At 43.3% G+C, this 19,433-nt stretch overlaps 1 protein-coding gene across 2 annotated transcripts in view; it reads right to left on the bottom strand.

Annotated features, from left to right (window-relative positions):
• LOC144690622 (ephrin type-B receptor 2) overlaps positions 1-17,647 on the bottom strand; it is a 1,056,594-nt gene extending 1,038,947 nt beyond the window's left edge. For both annotated transcript variants that reach the window (XM_078558305.1, XM_078558307.1), the window contains exon 1: positions 17,523-17,647. In XM_078558305.1, coding sequence (XP_078414431.1) covers positions 17,523-17,574 — 52 coding nt within the window. In that variant the 5' untranslated portion in view covers positions 17,575-17,647. The remainder of the gene's footprint in view (positions 1-17,522) is intronic.
• Positions 17,648-19,433: the final 1,786 nt, after the last annotated feature.

The following is a 19,433-nucleotide window of genomic DNA, read 5'->3' as shown; positions in this document are numbered from 1 at the left end:
GTTCACCCACAGCGCTGTTAGGAAGGAGGTTCCAGGATTTTGACCCAGTGACAGTGAAGGAACAACAATATATTTCCAAAACATAAACAAAATTACCTGGAAAAACTCAGCAGGTCTGGCAGCATCGGCAGAGAAGAAAAGAGTTGACGTTTCGAGTCCCCATGACCCTTCAACAGAACTGAGTAATGTTAGGAGAGGGGTGAAATATAAGCTGGTATATTTCCAAGTCAGGATGGTGAGAGGCTTGGAGGGGAACTTCCAGGTGGTGGTGTCCTCATGTGTCTGCTGCCCTTGTCCTTCTAGATGGTAGGTCTTGCTGCCTTTGGACATGGACAGCTTTAGATACTGAGGAATAACGAATGGTGCTGAACATTGTGTAATTATCAGCAAACATCCCCACTTCTGGCCTTTTGAAGGAAGGAAGATCATGGATGAAGCAGCTGAAGGTGGTTGGGCCTAGAACACTACGCTGAGGAACTCCAGCAGTGATGTCCTGGAGCTGAGACGATTGACTGTTTCACTAAAGTTCTTTGAGGGATGGAAAACTGCCTTCCTTACCTGGTCTCGTCAATACATAACTCCAGACCCACAACAATATGGTTAAATCTTAACAAGACATGGAGTTGTATCAAACTGCTCAAAAATTACAATGGCCCATAACTGCCATTCCCCGGAGCGTCATACCTGGGAGGGTTCCCCAAAGATGCACTGGGGAACCCTCCCCCAGAATTCCCAATGTAAGGATTGCATGGCAATTGCCCATGAAGACCATAAGACATGATGGGCTAAATGGCCTAATTTCTGCTCCTATGTGTTATGGTCTTCATGGGCAATTGCCATGCAATCCTTACATTGGGAATTCTGGGTCTGCTCTGCCATTCAATCATGGCTGATAAGTTTGTCAACCCCATTCTCCCGCCTTCTCCCCGTAACCTTTGATCCCCTTACCAATCAAGAACCTATCTATCTCGGACTTAAATACACTCAATGACCTGGCCTCCATAGCCTTCTGTGGCAATGAATTCCACATATTCATCACTCTCTGGCTAAAGAAGTTTCTCCTCATCTCTGTCCTAAAAGGTCTTCCCTTTACTCTGAGGCTGTGCTCTCGGGTCCTAGTCTCTCCTACTAATGGAAACATCTTCCCCACGCCCACTCTATCCAGGTCTTTCAGTATTCTGTAAGTTTCAATCAGATCCCCCCCTCATCTTTCTAAACTCCATCGATTATAGACCCAGAGTCCTCAAACGTTCCTCATATGTTAAGCCTTTCATTCCTGGGATCATTCTCGTGAACCTCCTCTGGACCCTCTCCAGGGCCAGCACATCTTTCCTGAGATACGGGGCCCAAAATTGCTCACAATATTCTAAATGTGGTCTGACCAGAGCTTTATAAAGCCTCAGCAGCACATCCCTGCTTTTATATGCTAGTCCTCTCGAAATAAATGCCAACATTGCATTTGCCTTCGACTCAACCTGCAAGTTAACCTTAAGAGAATCCTGGACTAGGACTCCCAAATCCCCTTGCACTCCAGATTTCTGAATTCTCTCCCCATTTAGAAAATAGTCTATGCCTCTATTCTTCCTACCAAAGTGCATGACCTCACACTTCCCCACGTTGTATTCCATCTGCCACTTCTTTGCCCATTCTCCTAATTCTCCTAACCTGTCTAAATCCTTCTGCAGCCTCCCCGCCTCCTCAATACTACCCATCTTTATACTATCTTTGTATCATCTGCAAACTTAGCCAGGATGCCCTCAGTTCCTTCATCTAGATCATTAATGTATAAAGTGAAAAGTTGTGGTCGAAGTTCAAACTTTCGATGGGCAACTGCCCCGCAATGGGGACAATCCAGAAATGTGACTTAAATCAAAAACTTTGGATGGTTCTGACTGTCTTACAGCAATAGTTACCCAGGAAAGCTTAGAAGTATTAACAACATTTCCAGTTTCCAGGTAACTATAGTATTGACTCCTCCCAGATCCGCCCGACGGGGCACCATCAAGCCCCCCAAACTCCCTCAAGGGATACCTCCCAACATCCCAGCCCCCCATGAGACCCCTTAACATCCTCTCCGAACTCCAGACTGCCCCCCACCCCGACTACCCCCACACCACCCCCAAATACATCACCACTCACCTCGACTACCCTCCCTACCACCCCTGACTGCCCTTCCCAACCCACCGACTACTTCCCCAACCCCTGACTACACCCCAAACCCCTGGCTGCCCTCCCTAATCCCCAACCACATTCCCCATCCCTGACTGCCCTCCCCTCCCCGCAACTACAACCCCACCCTCCAACTGTCCTCCCCACCACCCAACTACACCCCCACCCCCAAATGCCCTCCCCATTCCCGACTATCCTCCGACCACTTCAACTGCCCTCTCAACACCCCGAATACACCCCTACCCTCTTGACTACCTCCCCACTCCCATGACTACCCTCCCCACCTCCCAATTACACTCCCCAACCCCCCCGACTACACCCACACCACCCTGTCTTCCCTCCTCACCCCCCCCCAAAGGAAACATATTATCTAAATGGTGAGAAATTGCAAAGCTCTGAGATGCAGAGGGATCTGGGTGTCCTAATGTGTGAATCACAAAAGGTACAGGTACAGTGAGCAATTAGGAAAGCTAAAAGAAGTTATCATTTATTGTGAGGGGAATTGAACATAAAAGTAGGGAGGTTATGCTTCAGTTATACAGGACACTGGTGAGACCACATCTAGAGTACTGTATACAGTATTGACCTCCTTATTTAAGGAAGAATGTAAATGCATTTGAAGTAGTTCTGAGAAGGTTTACTGGACTAATACATGGAATGTGAGGGTTATCTTATGAGGAAAGGTTGGATAGGCTAGGCTTGTATCTGCTGGAGTTTAGAAGAGTAAGAGGTGACTTGATTGAGGCCTTTAAGATCCTGAGGGTTCTTGACAGGGTGGATGTGGACAGGATGTTTCCTCTTGGGGGAGAATTTAGAACTAGGGGTCACTGTTTACAAATAAAGGATCGCTCATTTAAGACAGAGATTAGGAAACTTTTTTTATCTCAGAGGGTTGTGAGTCTTCGGAGCTCTGTTCCTGAAAAGGCAGTGGAAGCAGAATCTTTGAATATTTTTAAGGCAGAGGTGGATAGATTTTTGATAAACAAGGGGGTGCTAGGTTATCAGGGCAGGCAGGAGCGTGGAGTTGAGGTTACATTCAGATCAGCCATGATCTTATTGAATGGTGGAGCAGGCTCAACAGGCCAAGTGGCTTGCTCCTGCTCCTAATCCGTATATTCGTACTATTGAAATCCGAGAGCCATTCACCAGAACTTCAACTGGACCAGCCAGATGCAGCAAAATCCTGATGAGTCGAATCCCAGGAGATCTGCCCAAATTTGTGTTAAGCAGAGCTTCGTGATAGCTGAGGAGGCCCCATTCCCACATGAATGCTTCTCTCTGTAACCCTACAAACACAGTCTATGTGAATAACAACAGATTCAAATGCCAAATGAAAAATCAGTAAAGCAGTAAAAGTGTGAAAAACATACAGTAGAAATTCTCATTTTCCCCTTATATTGGTATTCTTGCGAGTGTCCTGATGAGCGCAAGACGAAAAGCTTAGATATTTCTCTTTTTTCAGCAATAATCCAGTTCTGTACTACCAAATGACTATTTCTCATTTACCCTCACTAGCACACGGAACAGCACTTTTTTTGGCCTCTTAATGTGCAGTGAAACTTCAACAGCAGCACTGAGAGATAAGACCACATTGGCAAAGCTTGATTGTATTCACAGGACAGAAAATCCATACAGTAAACTGGGAAAGACATTGCTGTAAATTAAATAGAACAATTGCTGTCTGCAGAATGAATATCATAATTGTGTGTGTGCTCATAAATGTGTGAAAATTATTCTGTGGTGTAGGGTTTGATATCATTAACCTTATGTCTGTTGTCGTCCCTATCCAACCGTCTGGGATCCCCTTCCTCTGGTTGATGCACAATGTCAACAGCACAGTGCGCCTGCGGAAGATTTAAAAATATATTCATTTACGGGATGTGGGCGTCACTGGCTAGGCCAGCATTTATTGCCCATCCCTAATTGCCCTTGAGAAGGTGGTGAACCTCTTCTTTGAACCACTGCAGTCCGTGTGTTGTAGATACACCCACAGTGCTGTTAGGAAGAGAGTTTCAGAATTTGACTCATTGAGGCTGAAGGAACAGCAATATAGTTTGAGGTCAGGATGATCTGTAGGTGGAGGTGTTCCCATGCTCCTGGCTGCCTTTCTCCTTCCAGGTGGCACAGATCTCAGTTTGGAGAGGTTTTGTCAAAGAAGCCTTGGTGAGCTTCTGCAGTGCATCTTGTAGATGGTAGTCTCTGAGGAAAGGTTGCATCGGTGATGGAGAAAGTGAAAGTTTCAGCTTGTAGAAGGGGCACTGGTCAAGCAGGCTGTTTTGTCCTGGATGGTGCCAAGCTCCTTGAGTGTTGTGGGAGCTGCACTCATCCAGGCAAGTGGAGAGTATTCCATCATACTCCTGACTTGTGCCTTGCAAGTGGTGGAAATGCTTTGGGCGGTCAGGGGCTGAGTTATTTGTACCAGAATTCCCTGTCTCTGACCTGCACATGTAAACACAGTGTTTACAGTGTAATCATGAGGAGGCAAACTCAGATGACACAAAATTCCAGTTATGTCAGTCGTCAACCATTCCTGCTGACAGAACAGCAAATCCCAAAGGACAATGAGCCGAAATTCCTCACTGGTAACTCCAAATTAGCCGAATTTGTCTAAACTTGTCATGTGAGCATGCTGACCAATCAGAGCAGAGTTAGACCACACACGAGTACGAAGTCATGGAGCGCTGGACAAGCCATCATTTGACATTGAAATTTGACATCCCTGTGAAAGGATGTGTAAAGCTTACGAATATGGCGAAACTTGTGATGAATGCTCGCTCACTGGCCCACCTGTCTCACTAGCCGATGCTGCAAAGGCCAGAAAGATGCCCTAGGATTTAGCACTGCAACACGAAAACCCGAGAACATGTTCAAGTACATGGATGGCATGGTGGAGTGTACCGCACATGTCCGAAGACAGCACAGTAAGCAGGATAAGATTGCAGAGTTTTTCAGGAGCTAACTCCCAATAGTTTTCAATGTAAGATCAGGCCATTACAAGGTGTGAACAAATTGAATAAAGGCTTTTCCACACTTTTACTGCCTTACTGCGTTTTCATTTGGCATTTGAATCTGTCATTATTGATATAAACTGCGTTTGTAGGCCTATCGGGTTATACAGAGACGCATTGATGTGGGAATGGGGCCTCCCCCTATATTGGTGAGTGTCCTGATGAGTGCAAGGAGAAAGGAGTCTCTTTCTTCAGAAGCAAATGAGAAAAGTGAAACAGAATTATGGGACATTATTCACAAATCTCATTACCTGTAGCATAATCTGTCGGTCCAAAAGCTTGGAACAAAATGCTGGCTAAAAAGTCTTTCGAATCCCATCCATGAGATCAATGACATATGGAATTTTGGCTTAGTTATTATAAGCAAATCATTTCTGAGAACAAACTGTTAGAATTGGATGAATATTTCTTGAGAATAAAATCCATTCCATAAAACGGTTGACTGGTAAGATCTGGGTTTCGTCCCAACATGGTATCTCTGATCCTAGGGCAACATTATCCCCCCCTCAGGGGGAAGTGCGGGAGCGGCCGCAAGCAGGCGGCCTTCTGATCGGCGCCCCAGTCAGGGGGGGAGCAGCCATTTTCAAGGGGGGAGCAATTAAGGCCCGCCCAGCATGATATCTGCTCGGAAGCGCTGTGCGCTCCCTGTGCAGGCGGGGAGGGATTCCCTGAGCTGGGAGTGTGCTCTTTCGCACATGCACACGAAAGAGCGCACAGATCTCCCTGAGGCAAAGTGCTGCCTCAGGGAGATCAGCTCCAATTTAAAACTTGAAATAAAGGTATTTTAAAATTTTCCCTGCCATGTCCCCTCATGTGACACTGTCAACATGAGTTGGGACATGTCCATAACTTTTATTGCAACCTTTAATAAAAATTTAAAGACCCTCATGAAGCCTCATCCCACCCGTGGATGAGGTTTCATGCTTTTTCCAAGGTCTGCCTGGGCTCCCGGTCTGCCCGCCAACCTTAAGGTTGGACGGACGGGTCCATCAATCAGGTTAATTAGTTTATTAATGCCCTTAATAGGCGGGCGCACTGCTAATTCGGCTGCACGCCCACCGAACTGAAAATCTAAATGACGTGGGGTGACGTCAGGACGCCCGATGTATCCCCGCGTCATTTTACACGTCAGCGAGCAGGCCTCGCCCCCGCCTGCCAACTGGAAGATGTTGCCCCTAGTTTTCCTATTGAAGTGTTGAATACTAGCCAGTATTTCAGGGTGAAGTGGACCCTGCATCTAGATTCGATGGCAGAAACCATTTTGATGCACCAGATGACAGATATTCAGTGGTGGGATGGAGGTCACGCCTGCCTTGACATCAGAGCGAGTGCCTGAGACACAAATACTGAGAGGGAAGAGAAAGAGAAACACTAACCGCAGGAAAAAATATATAACTTGTGCCTCCGTCTGTAACTAAATACAAATAACAACACTCAATGATACTAATACATTCCTTTCACAATTGTTTGTTAGGGTCCCTCTGACGGTGGTCCAGATCATTGTATTGATCAATGAAAACATGAATAATTTAAAAGTAGCTGCTTTTCTTCACTCAGAATTTGCACTTGCAGCCGCTAACATTATCAGTCTAGTGCAACAGTGGGCAGGATTTTCCACACCCGCCCGCCGCCGGGATCTTCCGGTCCTGCCACATGTCAATGGGCCTCTGGCTGGAACGCTGCCTCACCCACGGCAGGTCCCACCCGCAACGGGGCCGGAAAATCCCGGCCAATCTGTCACATGATTAAAAACAAGTGCTTAAACTGGGTGTTCAAATAAAATTACCAATAAAGCGCTGGGCTAGTGGCACTAACACATCAGAGAATGAAGTGAGATGGCATGTTCAGCACGGAAAGTCACAGAGGCTATATGTCCAAGCAGAAACACAGTCTTTGTCACCCAGCTTTATTGCTGCAACAATTTGTGCCAATTATCTGAAGGAATAAACCTGTCTTTACTATCACGTTAGAAATCTTTGCTTTTTAAAATTTAAAATGCTTACCATTACACTTTCAGAAGTTCATTAATTTTAGCAAAGAATTGCAGTTCCCCAGGCTGAGTCCCGAAATTGGTCAATTTCAAATTCATTGTAAAATGACAACAAATTTATTTGCATAACAATTTTAACATAGCCCTGAGTGGAACCAGCAATTTGCCTGACTCTGTTAGTATAACTTTTAGCTGACTGATACCATCTGTAGTTATTTCTTCTGAATAACTTCAGCAGATTCTGTGACCATTATCATGGTGTTAATGTGGAGGAACCAAAGGGATCTCTTTAACAGAAAAGCTAACGCTACACTTCATTAGGTGCCAAGCGACTGCAGTGTTGTCTGTAGATGCACTGTGTGCAAAATTACAACGTGAGGACACCAACCTCAATCTCATCAAATACTGCATTGAGATAATATTTATCAAAGTAGAGCAACTCATTATCTGTTCCAAGTTATTGTAAGATGTGCCAGCCTAACTGAAGCTTCTGGGAGGATATCATAAATGACAATATTTCAGTTGAATGATACTGTTTATGAAGGTAAACCAATCCCATAAAACAGGACTTGGGAGCAGGAGAAGGCCATTCAGCCCTTCAAGCCTGCTCCATCATTCAACAAGACCATGGCTGATCTGGCTGTGGACTGAACTCCACTTTCCTGTCTGCCCCCACTAACCTTTGACTCCCTTGTCTATCAAAAATCTGTCTAACTCTGCCCTGAATAAATTCAATGACCCAGCCTCCACTGCTCTCTGGGGAAGAGAATTCCACAGACTAATGATCCTCTGAGAGAAATAAATACTCCTCATCTCCATCTTAAAAGGGAGACCTCTTCTTTTTAAAATTGTGTCCCCTAGTTCTAGTCTCCACTACATGAGGAAACATCCTCCCAGTATCCACCCTATCAAGTTCCCTCAGGAGGTTTCAATTATACCTTTTTTCAAATAAGGAGACTAAAATGCACATAGGCTCCGGACACCTGCAGTAAAACATCCCTACTTTTATATTCCATTCCCCTTGAAATAAACACCAACTTTCTATTTGCCTTCTTAATCATTTGCTGTCCAGTATACTACATTTCATGATTTATGTACCAGGAGACCCAGATTTCTCTGTACCACTGAGTTCTGCAATCTCTCTCCATTTCAATAATTTGCTGCTTTTCCATTTACTTCCTGCCAAAGTGAACAAGTTCATATTTTCCCACATTACCCCCCATTTGCTAATTTTTGCCCACTCACTTAACCTGTCTATATAACCTGTCTATACCTCCTCTTGACAACTTAATTTCCTACCTATCTTATTGTCAACAACAAATTTAGCTGCAATGCATTCGGTCTCTTCATCCAAATTATTGATATAGATTATATACGCTCTGCTTTCTGTTAGCTAATCAATTCTCCATGCTAATATGTTAACCCTCACTCCTACACCATCTTGTGAAGTAATCTTTGATGTGGTACCTTATCAAATGCCTTTTAAAATCCAAGCATGCCATATCTACTGGTTCCCCTTTACCCACCTTGGCTTATTACTTCCTCAAAAAACTCTAATAAATGAATTAAACATGATTTCCCTTTCCACATTGGCTCTGCCTGATTCCATTATGATTTTCTAAGTATCCTGCTTAATAATGGGTTCTAGCAATTTCCATATGACAAGTGTTAGGCTAACTGGCCTGTAGTTTCCTACTTTTTTGTTTCCCTCCTTTCTTGAATAAAGCTTAGCTATTTTCCAATCCACTGGGATCCTGCCAGAATCTAAGGAATTTTGGAAGATTATAACCAATCCAACTACTCTCTCTCTGCAGCCACTTCTTTGAAGATGCTAGGATGAAGGCCAGCTGGTCCTGCGGACTTGCCAGCCTTTAGATCGAATAGTTTTCTCAACACCTTTTCCCTGGTGATGGTGATCGTATTAAGTTCCTCCCTCCCTTTCACTTCTTAATTTTCAAGTATCTTTGGGAAGTTTTCTGAGTCTCCGACAGTGAAGACAGAAACAAAATACCTGTTCAATGCCTCTGCCATTTCCTTGTTTTCCATTATCAATTCCCCAGATTCACTCTCTGGAGTACTAACACTAGCTTTAGTTACTCCTGTTTAAAAACTTGTAGAAACTCTTACTGTCTGTTTTTATATTACTAGCTAGCTTTCTCTCATACTCAACTTTCTCCCTCTTTATTTTCTTTAGCAATTCTTTGCTGCTTAAAATTTGCCCAATCTTCTGACCTACGACTCATTTTTGCAGATTTGTTCAGTGTTTCTTTCAATTTGATACAATTCTTATTCCTTATTTAGCCACAGATGGTGCATCCTCCTCAAAGAGATAGGAATACTGATAGTTCACTTGTGCTCTTCTGCATTTCAAACCTATTGAGCCACAATTATTTTACAGAAATTCCTTTATAAATATCTTTGGCTTTGAAAGTTATGTGAACTTCTTTACTGGACCACAGCCTCCAATGTGTTCAGAGAATGTGCAGATTCGAGTAACACTGGGCACAAGCTTGGCATTGTTCAGTTAGGGGAAATAGCTGAGTGTCAATGATCTCCCACACTGACATGTTGGCGATCACACTTCGTGGAAAGTTATACAGTAGAGTTCTCCCAATTTTCTCTTGCGTGTGTTCAGAGTAGTATTGATGGAGATGTGCCACCAGTTAAACTGCCTGTCACTTTGGTCAAGAATGGTGGAGGAAGATGCGTTAAAGACACTAAAAATCTGGCATCTCAAACAGAACTGTTATTTGAAAGATAAATAGAACAAAAGTGTGTCTTCAAACAGATGTAAATCCTCAACAAAAGCATAAAGTTGGGTTTTGAAATCCAGCAAAAACACAGAACTGAACTGTATGAAAACAAATCCTCAGAGAACTAGATGTAGTGAGTGTTTTAAATTTGTGTTTACAGTCACTTTGTTAAAATGACTCTTTTTATCAAAGCTGTCATTTACTTTGCCCTGTCACAAATTGTTGATATGAATAAATAGGTGTTACACATGTTAATACACAGACTTGGTGTTCATGGATCTTTTGTTTGTTTATCAGCAACTGATTGAGATTGTGTTAAACCTTGAAGGTTTGACTGACTCAATGTTCGTACCAGAGCACCACAAGCTAAGGGGAGATTCATAATGAGATGAACTTGTGAAATTCACAGCATCATCAAATGATACAGCACAGAAGAAGGCCATTCGGCCCATCATATCTGTCCCAGCTCTCTTAAAGAATTATCCACTTAATACACCTTTAGATCTTAAACTCCCCCTCCCCCCATCCCCACCCCGTTTCTCCCCCCTCCCCTTTTTTTTCAATAATTTATATAGATTCTTCTTTCCCCACCTATTTCCATTATTTTTAAATCTAAAACTAAAACCTTGTTAGTCTTTCCACCCCACCCCCACTAGAGCTGTACTTTGAGTGTCCTGTCTTCCATTCTTAATTAGCACTTTTCTTAGACAAATATCACCACCTTCAACACCTCTTTGATCCTTTTGTCTGTGACATCTTTTGATTATCTGCTCCTATCACTGCTTGCTTATCTCCACAATCACCACACCCTCAACTTCTCTCTCCCCCCGCCCCCCACCTTAAACCAGCTTATATTTCTCCTTTCTCCTAACTATGCTTCAGTTCTGCCGAAGGGTCGTGAAGGCTCGAAACATTAACTGATTTCTTCTCCATCGATGCTGCCAGACCTGCTGAGTTTTTCCAGGTAATTCTGTTTTTGTTTTGGATTTCCAGCATCCGCAGTAGCTTTTAGCTTTTTGTTTTTATCCACTTAATCCTGCTTGCTTACTCCTTCCCCACATCCCTACACATTCAAGCATTTATCCAAGTTTCTTTTGAATATTACCACTGAATCTGCTTCCACCGCTCTTTCAGGTCATGCATTCAGGTCATAACAGCTAGCTGTGTAAAATATTTTTCAACTCCCCTCTAGTTCCTTTGTCTATTATCATAAATCTGTGCCTTATGGTTACAGACTCACTGGCCATTGGAAAAAACTTTCTGCTTATTAACTCTATCATGATTCATGATTTTGAACACCTCTATTAAATCTTCCCTTAAACCTCTCTGCTCAAAGGAGAACAATCCCCAATTGTGGAGATAGGTGAATGGAAAGAAATATGGAAATAAATCATATTTGGTAAAGAGCTGTATATTCAGCTAACAGCTTATTTGTACATATATGCCAAGTCTAACAGTTGGATTTGTGCAAAGCAACATACCTAATACCTGAGAAGGCCAAGCTGAATATTCAACAAACATGTTAACATTGCTTGTGAATGAGTATGCAGGTAGGAGCAATATTCTCATGACAGGACTGAAAGCTTCACTGCACCATTCCATCTATTAACAGGGTGTGAATAGCTTTGGCCTTTCTGCACAATGCAAACATTTAAACTATAGACCAGAAAGGTGCCTGAGCCTCAGGTGTAATGATATATTGCAACGGGTCAAAACGAACTCTTTCTGAGCTGAGCAATCCTACTGCAAGTTCAGGATTCTTACAAAGAGGGCACAGAAGTTCAGCTGTGATTCTGCCGGTAGCACTCTTGCCTATGAATCTAAAGGTTGTGGGTTCAAGTCCCACTTGAGAACTTGAGTACAAAAATCAAATCTGTCACTCCAGTACAGTACTGAGGGAGTGCTACACTGTTGGATGCCCAGTCTTTCAGGTGAGCTATAAAACTCAGGCCCTATCTGTCCCTCAGTAGGCACATAAAATCAAATGAAATCAAAGAAGACAAGAGGTCTTTCTGCTGTCATTTATTAACCCATGTCAATCTTCTCGGCTCAATTCTACAAAAGCAGGCTTTTTGCTTCACTTACCCTTACGACATACCCTGAATGTTAGTACATGAATGTTCAACATTTTTGATTGCCACCTCTTCAATCTGTGATTTTATTCGACAACTTTGATTGCTTTTCATGGAAACCTATTCCTCTGTGAGAAAAATAATTCTTCAAATCTTTCATCTTTGCTGAAGTTTGCAAGTTTTATATGTCTGCTCTAAAATTCAATCACCTTTTCTCTACTTGCGTTGGCTGCATCTTTCATTACCTTAGTGATGTGGGTCATGTGTCTGGTCAACACTCTCTACTTCAATAGAGGTAAGGGGAAGGGCCAGGCAAAGACCAAGTGGGGTTTGAGTGAACTATCAGCTGTGGGCAGGACTGCTTCAAGGGCAACATTTAGCATTGTTGGAATTTTTTAAAACAATTATGCCATACTTTAGAAAAATATGTTGCAATTCAGGCTTGTTAGGATTTGAGTTACTTTGCACAATGGCATGATAGTAGTGTACCTTTCAGGATCACTGGCTGCGAAACATAAACTTGCACTTATTTGAGGGGCAAGTGAAATTGTTGTTTTTACCCCTTTATTTAAACTGTCAATGGCAATTTACAATGGAGTTACTGAGTTACAATGACAAATTATTACTTTGCTGCAGCTGATCTATTTTACTTTGGAATGAAAATTTGTAGAGTAGAGCAAAGAGAAACAAAAGGAACTGAAAGCATAGGGAGCAGCCCAACATTAGGATTCGCAGTGAAACCTTCAGGGAATGGTATATTCAGGAAGGTAGAATGTGACGTAAAAGAAGGAAATAAAGAAATCAGCAAAGAGGGAGAATGTCTGAAATATCAGAAAAAATGAAATTCTGTTCCTCACATTTTTAAATGAGGAACAATTCTAATCGTTTCCTTCACATTCGAAACTTAACCCCATTCACGTTTTTTGTTCATAACCAGTGTAAGCATTCCTGCCTCCATTGTCTCTGTTTTCTAAAGGCTCAGTATTCAATGAAACCCAGTTCATTTTGATGCTTCACTTATTTGTCAGTCTGTATTGTCACTTCTCTTCAAAATGTTCAATCTTCTCACACATATTCAAGTTATCATTTCTTTTTGGATTTGTGTTGGCTCAGTGTAAATGTCTGCAGCTGTCTCTAATCCCTGATATAATTAAATCTGGCACAAAACGAAGCAGTAACCAATGGCTGCATAAAACAAGGAAGCCACTTCAGGGCTGGTGCAGAACAAACCATCTTGAGTACCTCTCTGAACAAACCAGTTACGGTGGCTGAGAATCCTCACTGCTGTCACTTTCTGGGATCGGTGAATTAAAAGTGGCATTAGAAAGGCTCCAGAGTACTAAACATTACAGCTGGAGTGGGCACCACATGGTAACATGTGTCTTGAAAGCATAACAACACCAGTTCCTGCACCCTCAATGCAATTCCATGTCAATGATAACTTCTGGACTCCCAACAGCAAGAATACCAACCCTCTGAGTGAACCTATAGATCCATTCCCCTCACTTCAACAGGTATACTACAAACTGCAGTATGAACATGCCAAGACAACGGCTATGTGGATACCTAGGTTTCATAGAATCGGAGCGGAATTTTACAGCCCCTGTCGAGGCAGAAGCTGGGCTGTAAAATGCAGCGAGCCATTCAAAAGTATTTTATGGTCCCGCTATAAAATCCCACCGGCATAAAATTCTCCCCGCAGAATGGTTACAACACAGAAGGAGGCCATTCAGTCCGTTGGGTCTATGTCGGCTCTCTACAAGAACAACTCTATTAGTCCAGCACCAAGTCCTTTCTCCATTGTCTGCAAATGCTTTCTCTTCAGGTGTTTATTCAATTTTCTTTTGAAGGCCACAATTGAATCTGCCTCTCACCACATTCTCATGCAGTGTATTCTGGATCCTAACCACTCGCTGTGTAAAAAGATTTTTCCTCGTGTCATTGTTGCTTCCTTTGTCAAGCAGCTTAAATCGGAGTCCTCAGGTTCTGCAGTGCCCAGAACTAGACACAATTCGCCAGTTGAGACCGAACCAGGGTCCCATCTGCTTCTTTAACTACTTTCTCAAGCTGCCCTGCCATCTTCAATGATTTGGGCACATACACCCCCTGGTCCCTCTGCTCCTGCACCCCCTTTAGAAATTGTACCTTCCTCATTCTTCCCACCAAAACATATCTCTTCACACTTCTCTGTATTCAATTTCATCTGCCACATGTCTGCCCATTCCACCATGTTTATGTCCTTTTCAAGTTAAACATTGTGCTTCTCACAGTTCACAATACTTCTAAGTTCTGTGTCATCTGCAGATTTTGAAATTGTGCTCTGTACACTCAAGTCTCAGTTATTAACATACATCATGAAAAGCAATGGTGCTAGCACTGACCCTGGGGAACCCTTCCACCAGTCAGAAAAACAACCGTTCACCGCTACTGTCTGTTTCCAATCACTCAGCCCATTTCGTATCCATGCTCGCTTTTATTTAATGGGCTTAAATTTGCTGGCTGTTATGTGGCACTTTCTCAAACACCTTTTGAAGTCCATGTACACCACATCAACTGCATTACTCACATCAATCCTCTCTGTTACCTCATCAAAAAACACAATCAAGTTAGTTAAATACAATTTGCTAATAACAAACCGTGCTGGCTACCCTTAATTAATCCACACGTGTCCAAGCGACTGACCTAGGTTATCGTTTCTAAAAGGTTTCCTGCCATTAAGGTTAAACTAACTGACCTAGTTGCTTGGTGTATCTTTACACACTTTTCTGAACAAGGGTGTGACATTTGCAGTTCATTTATAAAGAATTTTACAGCAGAGAAACAGGCTATTCAGTCCTACTGATCTACGCTGGTGTTTATGCTCCAAGTGAGGCTACTTCCACTCTCTTCATCTCACCGTATCAACATATCCTTCCATTCCTTTCTCCCTCATGTACTTATACAGCTTCTACTTAAATGCATATACTTCTATCCAGTCCAACCACCCCACGTGGGAGCGATTTTCACATTCTCACCACTCTCTGAGTAAAGAAGTTTCTCCTGAATTCAGTATTGATTTTATTTGTGACTGTCTTGTCTTTTTGGGATCCCAGGAGGGGGTGATTGAATCAGGAGCAAGGATGCAGCCTTAACCCAGGAGTCATGCAACCAACTGAGATCAAATAAGTCATCATGGAGCAGGACTGACTTCGGGACTTTGCTGGTCTTGTATGACTCAGAGATAACAAAATCAGCTCTCAGGCATTAGGTCAGTCTAGCACTTCTATTGGGTATTAGAAAGGCAAATGTGCCCAGGACTTGGGATTCTGAGGAGCTGAGTTTGGGATTGGCACTCAGCTACTGCCGGATAAATGTAATCTTGAACAGTGTTTTTATTTATAATCATTGTCAGGATTTGGGCAAGGATTTATTGCCCATCCCAACACAACTGCCCTTCTGTAATGATAAGACCGTAACACATAGGATGGTCCTTCTGCTTGAACTGCTACAACACATTTAGTGAAAGGAGTCCCACAATGCAGTTAGCTTTCATCCACTTTTGTAATGGTTTGATCCAGGTGCTAGGCAGAGGGAAGTTAAGAGACACCACATGGGACTGCAGTTACGCTCAGGCCAGACAGTGGGGGGAGGGGAGGGACTGCAGGGGAGGGATGGCAGAGTTTCCACACAATCATGAACCAGTTTGGTTTTTATTTATACAGTTACTTTTATTTTAAATTCAATTCAAATTCACAAACTACCATGGCGGAATTTGGATTCTCTGGATTACATTCCGGGTTTCTGGAATACCAGTCCAGCAACATAACCTCTATACCATCACACCCACCACATGTGAAAGTTTGATTTATCACTGATGAAAATGTGATTTCTATTAATATTTTCATCACCTTGAAGTAAAAAATGAAAATGAAAAGAATATAAAATGTTTTAAATATGTGAATGTTACTAACTAGAATGTAAAATCAGAAGTGAAAGCTGCAGATTTATTGACCAATGTTTTTGCATAGCAGTTCACAGCCTCAACTAGTTATCTGACCAAAGGAGCTGCTGTGATACAACGAGAAGAACTGACATAAGATAGTAACTAATAGATCAAATGTGGAATTCAAGAGAAAATCCCCACACACAGTTGTGAGGATGTGAAAATCACTGCCACATGGATGAAGCAGAGAGCACTGGTGCATTTAAGGAGAGACCTGGTGCTTGCATGGGGGAGAAGGGGAGTGAGGAATAGGAGACAGAATGGGAGTTTGAGTAAATTACAGCTAGATGGAGGAAACACAGGAAAAACACTGCATCTCCATCACAAAGAATGACGTAGTGAATGCGTACAGTGTAAAATATCAGCTACTATTTCTTACTCTGTAGAATACACGCTCATGTTACCCATGCCATTCCAGTTTGTCTCAACGTCCCAAGTCCCTGCATTCCCATTAGCAGTGCCAACCTCAAACATCACTGCTGCCTTACCAATCTTTGACAGGGGCACTCCATGGGTAGGGGCAGACCCTGGGTGCAGAGAAAGAGTCAAATCCCAGAGGCAAAATCAGGGCATACACCAGCAGTAGACCCTGGGGGGCAGGAACTCCTCAGCCTTGTCTGTAAGAAAGCCAGAAGACACTCACGAACTGTACAAGTATTGCAGCAAACAGCACTGGCTCACCCAGTCTCATAAGAACATGGGGCAGGTGTATGCTATTCAGCACTTTGAGCCTGCTCCACCATTTAATATCATCATGACTGATCTTCTGCTCCCTGCCGTATTCATCACACAGTCTCCCTCCAACTCCTCGCAGTCTTCCTCAATTCTTCAAACAACATTCTCCAATTCCTCACTCAGTCTCTCTCCAATTCTCCAAGCATCTCTACCCAATTCTCACTCAACCTCCCTCCAATTCTTCATTCATCTCTCTCCCAATTCCTCACTCACTCTCTCCAATTCCTCGTTCTCTCTCCAATTCCTCACTCACTCTGCCTGGCTCAATTCCTCACTCTCTCTCCAATTCTTCACACTCTCTCTCCAATTCCCAATTTCTCTCAATAGATGAATTTCCAATCGAACTTGAGCGAATAATATGGAACCACAATATAGCCCAATGATCGAGAGCGGCAGAATGGGCGCCAAGACTCCTCACCGAAAGACGAAATGTTTTCTCCATCAAGATAACTTACATTTTTTTCACTAAGTGCTATACAAATTCCTCACTATTAATGATTCGGCAGAGACATCGAATCTATTCACTGTACACAATACGTTATCGCAAGAACACAACTTTTTGGTTGAAATATTCTCTCTGGAAACTGTTGTTAAAAACAGGGAGAGCAAAGACCAGGCGCGTTTTAGCCGGAAAATGAACTGAAACCCTCAGAAGTGGCAAGAATCCGGATTGCCTCCATCATTCCCATGCATTCAGTCATTTGTAAACCTGTCTCAGGCTGGATGCTAACACACAAACTCCACCTTCAGCAACATTTCAGCACGAAACAAAAAGTTTCACTCCACAAATAAATACCCAAACCGTGACTGTACCTTCCAGAGCAGAGATAGCAGGGAATATCCAAAATATCCAAAAGATGCCCATTGTGGGAGCTCAGCTGAATGTGGACTTTCAGAGGCTGTGTCAGCGCAGCAGCTCGAACTGCTTTAACCATCCCGGAGTCAGAGGCAGCAGGAGCAGCACAATTCACCAGCTAGTGAGGGGCAAACACACTGCACACTAAACATCACTTCCAATTTACAGCACCCAGCACTGCCCCCCAAACACACTCACCCACACTTACCATTACCACAATATACCCATCCCTTTAAGCAGGCAGACAAAAGGCACCTGTCCAAGATTTCAGTACAATATAATAGTGAACCACCCCCAGCTATAGTAGTACTGACCATAGCTGTCAATCATCCAGATCTGTCTGCTTTTGGCTCCGTTTGCAGTCTGGAATATTTACTGCTCTGGATTTGGGGTTTGCTGGGGTGGGGGGTGGGGGGGGGAGAGATCCAGGGATCAGGCCTCTTCACCGCCACAGTCCAATGTATTTAACACAGTTTTTACTTTATGCTAAGTGTTGGATCCATGAATCTGAAACCGAGATTACAGATGGAGTGGAAATTGCAAAGCGCTTATGAGTTAAAGGAGGTTCCTAACCCCAAACCCTGAAATGTGAAACTCGCTTTATGTTTGGACTCAGTTTAGGAACAATTCAGAGGGGGAAATCTATTCATGTGAAAAAAACATTACAACACATCTCAAATCCATCTATCTGAAATGTTCAGGAATAAACTGTCAGAATGCATGGCACTAGTCTGGGGCTCATCAAACCTTCTCCCTTTATCCCCTTCTTCATTTCCCTATTCCCTGCCCCTCCCCCCACCCCACCCCCCCATCTCTCTCCATCTCCCTTTCTCTATTTCTCCTCTTCATTTCTTCCTGTAGCTCTTTCTCTCTCTTCATTTACCCACTCTCCTTTCTCCTTTCCCTTCACCATCTGTCTCCCCCCTCCCAGTTCTTAGTCATCTCCATCCGGAACCAGTTCTGTTTGTGGGTCGGCATATTTTCTACAATTAAATGGATATTTAAGGTTTGAACATGGTTCCTACTTATAAATCGTCGACTTTATCCGTTGTGATATTTTGTGAATGATTTCTGCGAGGCTTCCTTTAGAAAATAAGACAAAGAGCATTAAAGTCTGCTGCTCTTGGGTGCCATGGTTAGAGAGGCTGGTGGAGACCACCACCTGCCGGTCACACTCTGCAGAACCCACACAGAGAGAGAGAGAGAGAGACAGAGAGCACCCGGCTCTGTGCATGTGGCACCGCATCCGCTTCAGCTGCACCCCCGGGAAGCGGCTCCGCCGGCAATTCCCCTGCGGACACTTTGCAGATTCTTCACTTCTACCCACAGCCTGGTGAAAGCAGCAGGAAGGTTACCCTGGGCAGCTTCACCTAAGGTTAGACCTTCGTCATTTCAAACCAGTCTCACTCTTACTACTGGGATCAAAGTTTGGAAAACAAGTCAGTTTATTTGAGATTATCTCTCTCTCTCTCTCCCCCCCGCCCCTCCACACACACACACACACACACAGGTCCGGGCGGCCCAGAGTTTAACACAGGTGCTTCCCATCTCCTGGCTGTGAAACTAAGGCTCGGAGCAGAGCAACAAAATTAGCACCGACTGTGCAAGCTCCACGGGAAATCAAGGCTTCTAATGTTTGCTGTTGCGGTCCAGTATATATAGGCACAGTCTAAGAGATTTATGTATATATATAGGTCCAGTATAGGATATATTTGTACATATAGGTACAGTATAGCATATATATGTATATATGGGTACGGCATATGATATATATGTATACATGTCCAGTATAGGATATATATGTATATAAGTACAGTATAGGAGACATATGCATTTATAGGTCCAGCATAGGATTGTCTGCTGAGTTT

The sequence above is a fragment of the Cetorhinus maximus genome, chromosome 15 (genome assembly GCF_964194155.1).
Source record: "Cetorhinus maximus chromosome 15, sCetMax3.hap1.1, whole genome shotgun sequence".
Taxonomy (NCBI): domain Eukaryota; kingdom Metazoa; phylum Chordata; class Chondrichthyes; order Lamniformes; family Cetorhinidae; genus Cetorhinus; species Cetorhinus maximus.
This window is presented reverse-complemented; position numbering and strand designations above follow the sequence as displayed.